Genomic DNA, 13,129 nt, shown 5'->3' with positions numbered 1-13,129 from the left:
ACAGCAGACCAAACATTTACATTATGCTCAGGGCAGTTGAGAGCAACACTGTACCCAAAGCAAAAAAATAATTATTGTTAAAACTATTATTAAAATTAGATTTACACAAAACTAAAGCAGTATTCACACATCTGAAAAATACATCCTAAACCCATTTACAGGATGTGAATAATACTTTCTGGAGCAAAATTTTGAATATTGAATATTGACCACTGAATATTGAGATTTTATTATTTTCTTAATGCTCCCCATTTGCAAATTAGTGCAGATGAATATGTTAGCCAGGTGTTAATAAACACTTCAGTCCTTGCAATCACAATTGTTCTCCAACCCTTCTCCATTCAAACCATTCCAGTGTCCTAAACAGACATACAGGGAAAGTTTATGTACCGAATTGTTACACAAAAATTCCATCTTCATAAAGACAGCTGCACTTTCATATTACATGTAAAGATTTTACACTTTAGGATGTTGAAAAGTTACGTATACAGAAATAATATAAAGATTGAAACGCTTGGCTACTTGCTGGCATGATATAAAAAATTACATTACACTGTATATTGTTCAATACTAGTTTGCAGGGAGGGGGGAGGGGGGGTTGGAGGAAGTTTCTGAGGTAATTTAATGACCTCTGCTTGTCAAGCTCTCACATAGGTATAGGTATATTGTGAGTCAATGGTTTACCTGCTGCGTTATGGCTCTAGATCTGTTCAGGCTCAGCGTCCGTGCAGGTTTCCCATGGATTTCTTGGTATCTGTGGCATTGAGACGAGCAGTAGACCAATTCCACTTAGGAGGAGCAGGACAAAACCCGTCCACGCACAAGCAAAAGACCAAGAATAGTAATACTCGATCCAAATAGTTTCCTTGCTTTCTATCATCCTTTTGACTGACTGCCGCATTACCTCTACTGAGATGATGGCACACAGACCTGAGTACAAAGATATGAAAAGATATTATTAAAGATTTCTCTATAGCTTTTTCACAAATATAAAAAAGTTGTGGAATCTAGAAAATGAATGTTTATCTATCTGTCTGTCTATCTGTAGTTTTGTTTCAGGTCAGGCAAATTAAGCTGTGATTAGATGTTCCATCTTACCAGCAAAAGCAAAGAACATGCCAGCAGGCTTGTACAGATAGTCCTTTCCCTTTCTGAGGGAACCCAACACACACAATGTGCCCAGAATCATGAAGAGCAGACTGAAGAGGGCTATGGCTGCTGCTGAGATGTTGTATTCTGAGTAGAGAAATCAGAAAGAGCTACATGTCTATTTTAAAGTATGACAGTGAATCAAATGTCAATGACAATGACTTTCAAATATGATATGACTCATGCTTCAGAAAAATTTCCCTAGAAGCCTTCGTAAACAGTGCACACTCTGGTATTTCCTCCAAAAACAGGGTAACTATCCACTATGATTCTTCCACTGTGATTCTTTCTTATTTCATCCTTCATTATATGTTCCATCCACTGCTTCATCCTCACAGTAAATCCCACAGAAGAAAATAATGGTGCACAAAAGCATTCTCCAACCATTACAGTACAAAGTCAGTCCAGGCTTGAATTGATTTGACTAAATGAACTTACCTCTCTGAGTTTTAACTTCAAAGATTTCAGAATCTTCCCCTGGTGTGAAGTGTCTGAAGTAAGAGCAGTTGATTTCTGAGAGAAAAAATATATATATATATATTAAAATTATACATTTGAATGAAACCCCATGTAAGAATGTTCAAGGGGAAATGTATTTTCCTTTGCTGGCTACTATTGATGATATGTGTATTATAAGACTGAGTTTATTCATACCCTCACAAGGATTCTTGTGAGTTGCCTGTTGCCTTAAGTGTCAACTGCAAAGTAAAAAAAAAAAAAAAAAAAAAATGTATATCCCATGAAATTTCACGAGCAGCTAAATATATATGTTGAGTTATTTTGACAACTGTAAACGACTCAGAGTTGGCTCCATGACGCTGCTATGACAAAGACTGCAAGGGATTGCAACCTGGTGTTGTTTACCTGGAATTGTATTGTTTTATTTACAGAAATGACTGAGAAGGTCTGGTTTCACAACTATATTTCTATAGTTCTGAGTTGCATGTTGAGCTACCCTTTCATTGAGTGCCAAATATACAAGCAGTATTAAAATAATCATGTGCCTTGTATTCATGCAATGTCTGGCAATGAAGTTGAGTGGCTAAAAACTGCCTCTCAGGAGCATAAATGTCCAAGATCATTTATGTATATAGTTTTTTAATATGACAGAGCAAAGTTGATACTACAATGTTGCAGTCTCATTCCTAATATTCATTACTGTACATACTCCCTGAAACTGTCATGGATCTATGTTAAAAGTAATGTACTGTATAATGCCATGTCTTACAGCAGATGAGATTGTTTCCAAACTAATACCATACCATTTTAAGTCAAATCCACCTGTCTGTTGTTAGTGACACCAAATGTTCTCATGTTTAATAAAAGCAAAACCTCTTTTTGAACTGGTTTACAATTTGCATCAGCTTAGGTAAAATGCGGGGAGGAAGAACACATAAGTTGTGTATTTTTCATTTGTATTTACTTACAGCTTACATACCACAGAAACAAATATCAGCATAATCTATTATGTTCTCAAAAACATGTGACTGTTACCATAAGTTTTAATCATTTTAATGATATGGGGCACAGTCGGAGGGGTATTATTTGAGGTATACTGTTCTCTCAGATGTGACCGTCAGTCACAGAAATGGAATTGTACCACTCTTAAATTAAGTGTGTCTCCCATCTTGTGACAGCTGACTATTTACACAACCTAATTATAGATTTTACTGACTGCATTTACAAGACCAGTCACACACGTACTCACACAGCTGGGTATATTTTGTCATGTGTTAAAAACAACACTTGGTTAAATTCAACCTTTTTATAGACTTTCTATTTGACCAATTTTTTATAATTTGGAAACATGTCTTTAATGGAGTTTTGGGTCTAAACATTTTTTTAGAATGTCTATTTACACAAATTAGCCTTGTTGACAAAAGATATTTGCGTTACATCCAGCCACCATTTTCTGGTTGAGACAACAAAATTGCAAAAGCAGTGAACAATAAGGATAGTGAATATAGATTTTGACAAGACTGAAACATGTTCAAATCCACCTTATTCCAATCTCTTTGTTTCTCCCTTTTCCCATTGCATATCGGCTCAGAGAGGCTGAATAAAATAAATTAAATTAAATTAAATTGCAAAACAAACCTGTTTTGTAACGGTGAAAGAGTAAAGATAGTGGACAAATCTTTTTACATGACTGACGCAAGTTCGAAACGACCTTTCTCATACTTTTTTTCCTTTTCCCATCACATATCAGCTTGGAGAAGCATTTATTTTAAGTTAAATTTAAGAAAAGTGAAAATAAAGTGCCTAACTGGTAATTAATAGGCTTATGGGCCTAGTTGAAAGTGGATGTGGACTGAACAAGCTGACATGTCGACCGCGTGCAGCTTATATTGTGAACATGGACATTTGAGGATACCTTTACAAATAAGCAGGTGAATATGATTAGGGTTTGAGTTAGGGGTAGGTGTAGAGGTGGGCTTTAGGGATAGGGTAAAAAAAGGCAGCATTATTTTTATTTTGTTAAAATATGTTATGATATAATAGCTAATGGGCATGGCATTGTCACTTCTTGTCTTTCATGTGCAAAGACACAAATAGTCCACACCTGTTAAGTACATCCTGTCATTGTGCTTAGCAGTGATCGCATACAAGAGCTGTCATAGCACGTAAAACAAGTTTCACAGACAGGTAATTCCAGAATTCCCAGTAGATTTACAGACAAGCCATGAGCCTGACTAAGGGATAGATGGATAAATTAACTCTCTCTTTGAAGACACTCTAAAAACCTCTGATTATCTCTTGGTTTTATAATTACAGTGGATATGCATTTTTGGAAGGAGGAAGGGAGTTAAGACACAATTATTCATACCTTACGATTAAAATGATTAGTCGCCAAATATTGCTTGAAATTTAGGCTGGTGCTAAGTGTGTCAAGTAAAATGTGTGACTGGAGGATGGCATGTCTCTTTTTCCCTTCTATTTGTGCAACAATTTTTGTGAACAATATAAACACTTTGTCAAAAGTTTGGATATACCTAATCATATTTATTATTGCTAGTTTCTACTATTATATACTATTTTCTACAGAATAGTAAAGTAATCAACATTTTTAAAAATTACAATACCACATCTATATTTCTATATCTAAATTTCTTTAAACTATATTTTGGCATCCTCAAAGATGTCACCCTTTGCCTAGATTACAGTTCGGAACTCTCTAGGGAGACTCTTTTTTTTTTTAACAAACTCAATTATCAAATTATTTAAGGTGTTTTTAAACAGTAGGGTACAACGGGGCTAAAGGCACACCGAAAAATCCGCTTTTCAGGATGCCTGTGGAAATCCTTGATGTGATTGCGGGCAGCAGGGCAAAGTTTATTCTGTGCTAAATTGATCTAATATTTAACGTTCTTAAAAATGTTGTAGATTTAAGTAGCAAATGAGAATCGCTAAAAATTATTGAAAAGAGGCACCCCTGCTGTGCGAAAGGCACAATAATTACAACAAAATAGCTGGCTGACTTTTCCATTTGTTGACATGAGAGTGTTAGATTCAGATGGTAAATATCAAATATAATAAATGAAACCATCATTTAAAAATATGATATTAATCATATCAAATAATAAAATATTACATTTATTTATTACTACTGTAAAGCTATATGAATGTATTATGGGATATCATAATAAATGAGATTCCTTGCAGAATCTTTACTTTTTTTTAAATAATTTTGTTTCTGTATTTTTAAAATGAATATATTTTAATGATAGTATATTTATTGAACAAAAATTAACTATTTTATCAATCAAAATAAACAGAAAATAGTACAAACTTTGGTAAAGTGACTGTTTTGAACCCCGTGTGTAGGGTAAAATTGCCTAAATTACACTTCATACATTTATACGATTTTTAAACAAACAAACCACTTTTATGATTTATTTTTACGCAAAATCTGTTGCTCCATCTATTTTTAATACATTTTCAATAAGAACATACATATTTCTTCTGCAATCATACACTATGGAAGTAGTATAAAGCATGATTTTCTTAAGGTGTGCCTTTAGCCCCGTTGTACCCAACTGTTCATGTCTAATGTGTAAAGGACTTTCCATATGCTAGGGAAATGGATATCTGTGCCTTTACATACATTATTTTATAATAAAAAAAATACATTCATTTTGTAAAATAAATAAACAAATAAATAAATAATCATACGTAAAAAACAATTGATGTTTGTCAACAAAACAATTTTCAACCATGTAAAACACAGACCTTTAGAACAACATTTTTTAAGATAATGAGTAACAACCCTAATCCTGTGCAAACCCTGCATGTCAACCCTAATCCTGTGCAGATCCTGTATAAATCCTGTATAATTATTATGTAACAGTAAATAATTAGTTAATGATTTTCATTAATAACATTAACAAACATTGTTACATTGTATCATATCTAAAACAGATCCCTATTAGGTAAGTAATACAAAGAATTAGAAATGTAAATATAAAACTATATATATATATATATATATATATAAGGTATATATTCATATTTATATACTGCTTTGGTTACAAAACTGCTTACACTGTGTTGTAAAATAAAAAAATCTATTTAACACTTTACAGATCTGGGGGTAGGGGGTAATAAAATAACCTGGTAGTTTAAAAACCAACTAATTGCCTGATCTAATTAGAGACAGTCTTCATTAATTAACTGTAACTGAGTTTTGATTATGGAAAATTCAGCTTGAAGCAATTCACCTTAAATCCTGCAGATATACTATGTTCAGGAGTGAAACAAATTTTACGACTATGTTAAGACATGCTGTCCAACATTTAACCTCCAAAGACATGTGTTGATTTTTAACCATCGATATTTACTTTCACTAGCTTCCATGCTTTTAAAATAAATATTTTTCAATTTTCACCTCATTTAGTGAATACAAAGAAAAAAAATGATTAAACAATCATTATGCAGAGACTTTATAGGATATTGAGCCAGAGATTCAGAGAGGCCTGTTTATCTGATCAACATTTCTCACTTTGTCACTTACCCCCCGGTAAGCTGATAGGTCCACAGCTTTTACCAACAAATTCCTCATCCTCAATATAGATGTATTTCTTACAAAGTCTCCAAAGGCCAAAGTGGGCTGCCTCACATGTTGTGTTTACGTTCTCCACTTGAGGACTCAACACAGCCCAGTGGTCTGTCACCACCGCTGTTAACATGGACACTGAGCCCACCAATATTACAAAAAACAAGATTTTTGTCTTGGTTTCCTTCTTCATTTTGTCCAGTATCCAATGCTAATAGACAAATAAAAGGAAAAATGACACGAGAACAATTCTTTCAGTAAAGTAATCTCTGAATATCTGGACAGTGTATAACAGAGACTTGATTCTTAAAGGCTCAGTGCAGAACTGTGCTTGTGCATGGATAAAAGAGGCTAAATGGCAGTGCCCTAGTATTTCTGCTGAGGCCAGACTCAAGTTGCAGCTGTTGAGGCTCATCAGGAAAGTTGATGACCAAACTGGCTTGTCTCACAAGAGGTCTGTGGGGGATATGTTGGGCTTCTATAAATGTGTGCAGTGAGTCTAATATCTGGCAGTTGACATATCAGATACCATCTGCAATAACTAGGGCGTGTCTATTCCATGACAAGCACTATTAAGCATTAGGTGTAAGTGGGATTGAATATAACGTGAGACAAGATAGACAAAATTTATAAACTGTTAACAAATTTTATTAAAGTGATCATTGAAGTGTCTTTTAAATGTTGAACAACTGATTAATTGATTCTGTCCTTTGAGTAGGCATATTTGGACACAGGGAAAGAGTGGAGATGGAGAGGGAGAGCTTTGTGGCAGTGTGAATTTTTAAAACAAAACTTAAAAAGAATGTTCCCTTTCAGTCGAGAACGTCAGACGTAGTCGACGGTCGACTGAATTGGGAGATCGCTAGAGAGCCTGTCTTCTTCGAGTACTATTGAACGAGCCAATGTAATTGGCGTGCGTGATTCGCATCACACACTCCGCCCCCGCGGCGCGGGTATAAATACGGAAGTGGATGCACGCACTAGTTGCCTTTCGCTTCGGAGCCGATCGTTTGATGTCTCTGAGAGTGCTGTTGTCTACAACGAGCGAGTGTGTCGGTGTTCTTCAGGAAGACTCTCCCAGTGCTGGTGTTCTACAGCGCGAGTGCAGCGGTGATCGCGAGCTTTGAGCTCTCAACTGCTGTTTTAACAGCAACAAATTTCTAAATGTTTGTGTGTGTTGATGGCTGGTTAGAGGGCGGAAAAGTGAGTGCTTCACTGTTTCAGTTCTCTGTTCAGTGTTGCCGCGGTCATTCCCCTGTGTGCTCCGGCACTGGTGACGGTCCTATTTTCTGAAAGAGCAACACGGGTGCGTTTGCGTCTTTTTCAAGATGTCATTCCGCCCGTGCGTTTCTGGGTGCGGTCGTTCCCTGTCTCTCTCTGATGGTCACAACTGTTGTGTCACGTGTTTGGCTTACAGCACGCTGAGACAGCTTTTGTGGACAGCTCATGTTTTCACTGTGGGAACATGACTGTCGCAGTGTTGAGGGCGAGACTCGCCTTCGTTCGCGGAGAGCGAGTCCCCATTACCATGCCCCACCCTCGGGTGCTGTGTGGGATGGGTGACCGGAGGATAGTGTTGGATGTCCCGCCCGGTAACCATTCCCTGTGGGCTCCTCACTTCCACTGCAACCACTGGAGCCTCCTGTGTTGTCTGCTGGTCCATCTGTAATGGGTGGGCCAGCGGTTTCACTCGGGGCTCCCCTGGAGGACAGGACGCCGATTGCAGCATCGGAGGGTGAGCTGACTTCTAGAGATGATGACTCGGCTGCATTGTCTCCCTCCGGGAGTTCAATGTTGCCCGAGCCGGATCCAGAATTATCAGCTATGCTGAAACGGGCCGCCGAGGCTGCCGGGCTCGAGTGGAACCTCCACCGTGTCCCGTTCAGTCTCGGTTGGAATCTGGAGTTTGGTACCTTGGGGCGGGCCGCGCTGGTTCTCAGCTCGCCGCCCCAGTGCCTTTCTTTCCCGAAATGCATGGAGAGCTTGTCGGGTGGTGAACAGCATCTTTCTCTGCCAGAAACTGCCTGACTAGCTTTTCCCCCTCATTACCCTTGATGGAGGAACGGTGAAGGGTTGCGAGGTGTCCCTCCATTGGAGCGGTCTGTCGACACAGGTGCACCTGTGTCCGGCGGCCGCTGCCTTTTGGGGGGATCCTCGTCTCCCCCCTAAGGCCTGTGAGTTTCGTCTGCTCCGACGGGCAGAGCTTACAAAGCCTATGGGCAAGCCCCTTCCTCTTGCGTGCCATGGCGTTGCTGCAGGCTAGGGCACCCATGGCATGCACGAGGGTAATCCAGACCGTGCGCTCATAGGTGAGCACCGCACTGCATCCGACCTCACCCTCCGGGGTACGGGTGTCGTAGCGTGCGTAGCACCTCAGGCTCGGCTACCCCGCTCAAGTCAGTGATAGTCATCACATTAGGTGTTGAGCAGACGTGCTCCTGAAAATTCAGTGATATTCATCACACCGAGTGTTGAGCAGTGCTCCTGACTTGTGCGTGCTTATCTTATCCTGCTGGCGAAGGATTTGATATAGCCGCTCCTCCAGCCGGTACGAAGGCCAGTTGTAAACTCGTTCTTCGTGCTACTAGGGGGTGGGTCGTGACCATCTTGGCCCAAGATTGGTCTGCAGCTTTGACCTGAAAGACAGGTGCTTCAGATCTCTACCTCCCGCACCGCAGGCCATCCTGTGTGTTGCGTCTAAGGGTGGAGTATCAGTACAGTGTCCTTCCCCTCGAGTGCTCCAGAGCCCGTTGGGTCTTCAGGTCAACTGGAAGAGAGTAATCTCGCCCACGGGCTGAGTATCTCTTTTCTAGTTTTGGAGAGGTACTCGGTCCAACATGTCTCTCCAATGAGAATGTGTTCAGCTGGTGTTGAAGTGAGAAAGGGTCCCACTGAAAGAACTTTCAGAGGCTCCTGGGGTATATGGTAGTCGCAGCCTTTGGCTCCCTCCATATGTGACCGCTTCAGCGCTAGCTTCACGATCGAGTCCCGAGGTGACCGTGGCAGAGCAGCTCACCCTGTGTGACTATAGTTCATCCCGGTCTGCTGCCAAACCCTCTTCGAGGGGCCATGTACAAAGGGCGTGTTTTAACGGGGGCCTGGGCGACCCCCGACTACACGGGCATTCGTGCCTCGAGTTGTTAGACATTGCGACCGTTGCGCAAGCTTCCCCTGCATGTCACAAACTCACCCGTCACCTCCTCCTTGGAGTCAGACGCTTCTGAGGGCGCCTTGTTCCACTCCTCCCGCTTACTCAATCGTGCCGCCATCGAGCCTCACGACAGTTATAGCCAGGGCAAGTGGAGACTCCATCCCCTGGGTCCGGCTGGGTCATGACCATTCCGGGGCCGCTCAGTTGCCCCCCCGGTTTTATTTTTCCGCCAGTGTTTGGGTAAACCGAGCGGACTACCCTTGGACAAACACTGGGACTCATCTGCCCCAGGGGCCCGCAGAAATGCGTTTAACCCCAGTGAGCCTTCTAAAAGTGACTGCGACTCATGGTCGCCTTGCGCCTGCAAGTCAGTGAAATCATCACTCTTCATGTTGAGCAGAATTGGTCCTGAAACTCAGTGAAGTTCATCGCACTCAGGTGTTGAGCAGCAATGCTCCTGTAGCTCAGTGAGTCCATCACAGGTAGCTCAGTGAATTCATCACACGCAGTGCTGAGCAGAAATGCTCCTGGTGCTCAGTGAAGTTCCTCGCACTCAAGTGTTGAGCAGAAATGCTCCTGAAGCTCAGTGAGTTTATCACACTCAGGTGTTGAGCAGTAATGCTCCTGAAGCTCAGGGAACTTGTCACACTCAAGTGCTGAGCAGAAATGCTCCTGTCGTTCAGTGAAATTCTTCGCACTCAAGTGTTGAGCAGAAATGCTCCTGAAACTCAGTGAGTTTATCACACTCAGGTGTTGAGCAGGAATGCTCCTGAAGTTCAGTGAACTTGTCACACTCAAGTGCTGAGCAGAAATGCTCCTGTCGCTCAGTGAGGTTCTTCGTACTCAAGTGTTGAGCAGAAATGCTCCTGAAGCTCGGTGAGTTTATCACACTCAGGTGTTGAGCAGGAATGCTCCTGAAGCTCAGTGAACTTGTCACACCCAAGTGCTGAGCAGAAAATGCTCCTGAAGCCCAGTGATCTTCACATGTTGTGTTGAGCAATGCTCCTGTCTTTTGCGCCCGTCGCTTGCACCTACGTGCCAAGTCAGGAGAGGAACAGGTCTTCATAGTTGCCCCTTATTGGCCCAACTAGACCTGGTTCCCTTCAACAGCCTTCCTGACTTCCCCTGAGAACTCTTTCGGGGACGGGGCACGATGGCACACGCGTTCTTCCCCCGGAGATTCCGGGTGGTCTTACATCTGAACGCGGAGGTTCAGGTGGCTATCACAAGAACATGTGGTAGTTACCATCACTTCTGCGAGCACCCCCTAGAATTGGGTAGCGTGCTTACGCCTTTAGAAGTGGAACCTAGTCGTTGAGTCCGTCTTCTCTCCAGAGGAGATCCTGAAAGCTTTCGATCACTTCAGTGCTCTCTTTCCTGCAAAATGGGTTGCAGTAGGCTGTTTTCCTTCACCCTCAAAATGATGTTGCCTCGGTGTTTAAACGACGCTCATCGTGTTGCAGAAGTATGCAGAAGCACGTTCTGATCGTCAGCCTGAGGAGCAAGGTCTTGTAAATCCTTGTGTCCCTCTTTATCCTCTTGGGCCTTGTCCCTGGTGCGACTGCACTGCAGAGACCGCCCCTGAGCCACTGCAGGCAGTGAGTTAAAAATTCTGTTATATCAGTTCTCCTGCTCGCGTGGTCTCTACTAGAGGGTAGGGACTTGCTCGCTTTCGGTCAACGTATTGTGCCTGGAGTCTGCGCCGGCTAACTCTCACAAGCTGAGACCCCGGCTCGGATTGTGCCCAAGGTTCCTACCTCTCCCGTAATAGGAGCAGGTGGTGAGCCTGCAAGCGCTGCCCTGGAGGAGGCAGATCCAGCCCTGGCTTCTCTGTCCGTTCGCTTGGACGTGTACAGAATGCAAGTCATAGACCTCAGACCAGCTCTTCAAGTATCTGTTGGAATTCAGCAGAGAGGGAAGGCTGTTTCCATGCGAAGTTGCACTTAGTGCTTGCCTTCATTTCGGCAAAGATCCGAGATGCAACATGTCCACTTAGGTGTTGAGCTCCTCTATGATGAGTGTAAAGTGCTCCGCCTGGGCGTTGACGATATACTTTGCTAAACAGATTCTAGAGTTGGGGGCTGGACGACACCTAGTTGAACCGCTGCTTTCCGTGGGCTCCCTTCTCATGAAGCCAGTTTCACCGTGAGCCCGGTTCAAGTGTCGGCTTGCTGCGCCATTCCCCTCCTATGGACTGGATACGTGCGCCTTTCTACTCCAGTTGAGTTCCCTTAAAATTGAACCCTGTTGAGTTCCTCCACACCCCTCCGACGTCGGACGTGCGGAACGTCTGGTGTTAGGCCTACCACTCGTAAGCAGTGTGGAACCTGTGTTAGGCTGGGTCCATATGTTGCGGTCCCTTCGGTGACCCCATATGTGTATTCTTCCACGATACGGCTCCCTGCGGTGAGCCCGTGTCTTCCCTCGGCAGAGTCTCTCTGCCGTCACTGTCCGGTGTGTCTCCCCCCGTCCTAGGCTGGAGCCACCCCAGTGACATTCCATATGTTAGACTGCCCGGTTTCCGCCCAGTTCATATGTGTATTCTCCACATTACCTCCCTCGGGTTGGATGTGGCTTCCGCAGCGTCCCTTCCTTCCAACGTGCGGGGAACGCTTTCCCAGTGGTCCTGTAGGAACAGCAGTGACTTCCCTGGCCTAAGCCATGTCCTTCCCCGCCTTAAGTTTGCGGGGGCATCAGGAGGCTTTGGTTTAGGCACTGGAAGGTGGCAGCGTTAGTGGCGTGTTCAATGGGTGATCCCAATTCAGTCGACCGTCGACTACGTCTGACGTTCTCGACTGAAAGGGAACGTCCTGGTTGCGTATGCAACCCACCGTTCCCTGAAGGAGGGAACGGAGGACGTAGTCCCCTTGCCACTACCGCTGGACCACCGCTGACCCCGGGTTACTCTCGGCTCCTCAGCGAAAAGCAACTAGTGCGTGCATCCACTTCCGTATTTATACCCGCGCCGCGGGGGCGGAGTGTGTGATGCGAATCACGCACGCCAATTACATTGGCTCGTTCAATAGTACTCGTAGAAGACAGGCTCTCTAGCGATCTCCCAATTCATTCGACCGTCGACTACGTCCTCCGTTCCCTCCTTCAGGGAACGGTGGGTTGCATACGCAACCAGGACGTTCTCTGGACCTTAAAAATTGGTTCACTAAAAACGAAATCAAATTAAAACAATACAATAACATTTGGGGAACATTCTGCATTTGCAGGAAACATCTCAGGGTACGACTGTAACCCTTGTTCCCTGAGAAAGGGAACGAGAACTGCGTCGAATGATACTTTGGGGGAACGCCCCTCAGCGTAGCGCCTCTGAAGCATGAATGAAACTAAGCCAATCCTGATTGGTGTTGTGTCATGACGTAACGTGTGACGCCACAAGCGGAAGCTACAAAGGGACGCCGGCACACAACAGAGTTAGCTTCTGTGATGAAGCAAGCGCTCCGAGGGAGGGGAAGGCGTGGCGAAGGGACTCTGTTTTCATTCCCTTTCTCAGGGAACAAGGGTTACAGTCGTAACCCGAGACGTTCCCTTTCGAGGGAACTCGAACTGCGTCGAATGACACTTTGGAGGAACGAGTACCCACTATGCCACAACGCGCCCTGCCTGTCCTAATGTGAAGCTGCTCACAGGCACACTTACAGTAGGACGAGAGCACAAGAGTGCCAGGTGTAGATGGAATGTCCAGACTATAGAACCTAATAAAGGTATGAGGGGTGGCCCATCCTACTGCATCGCAGACTTCCTGGATAGGGGCCCCCGAAAGG

The 13,129-nt window shown here is 43.5% G+C and overlaps 1 protein-coding gene across 1 annotated transcript; it reads right to left on the bottom strand.

Annotated features, from left to right (window-relative positions):
* Positions 1 to 270: 270 nt before the first annotated feature.
* On the bottom strand, positions 271 to 6,554 carry cacng1a (calcium channel, voltage-dependent, gamma subunit 1a). The gene is made up of 5 exons (XM_077199976.1): positions 6,161 to 6,554; positions 1,588 to 1,662; positions 1,099 to 1,236; positions 685 to 930; positions 271 to 359 (listed from the first exon to the last, which is right to left on the bottom strand). Exons 1-4 carry the CDS (start codon positions 6,393 to 6,395, stop codon positions 701 to 703), a joined length of 678 nt encoding a protein of 225 aa, XP_077056091.1. The 5' UTR covers positions 6,396 to 6,554; the 3' UTR covers positions 271 to 359; positions 685 to 700.
* Between the last annotated feature and the right edge of the window lie 6,575 nt (positions 6,555 to 13,129).

Source organism: Siphateles boraxobius, unplaced genomic scaffold (genome assembly GCF_051911475.1).
Source record: "Siphateles boraxobius isolate OS27281-9 unplaced genomic scaffold, OSU_SipBor_1 41, whole genome shotgun sequence".
In the NCBI taxonomy this organism is placed as follows: Eukaryota; Metazoa; Chordata; class Actinopteri; order Cypriniformes; family Leuciscidae; genus Siphateles; species Siphateles boraxobius.
Note: the sequence above shows the minus strand (reverse complement) of the source record. Positions and strands in the feature narration are given on the sequence as shown.

Bases quoted from the DNA above. Each gene is read 5' to 3' on its own strand.
- cacng1a (XM_077199976.1), bottom strand. From the start codon at position 6,395: ATGAAGAAGGAAACCAAGACAAAAATCTTGTTTTTTGTAATATTGGTG. The intron at 1,663-6,160 runs GTAAGTGACAAA...TTTTTCTCTCAG, and splicing joins ACCTATCAGCTTACCGGGGG to AAATCAACTGCTCTTACTTC. The intron at 931-1,098 runs GTAAGATGGAAC...CTTTGTACTCAG, and splicing joins CATGTTCTTTGCTTTTGCTG to GTCTGTGTGCCATCATCTCA.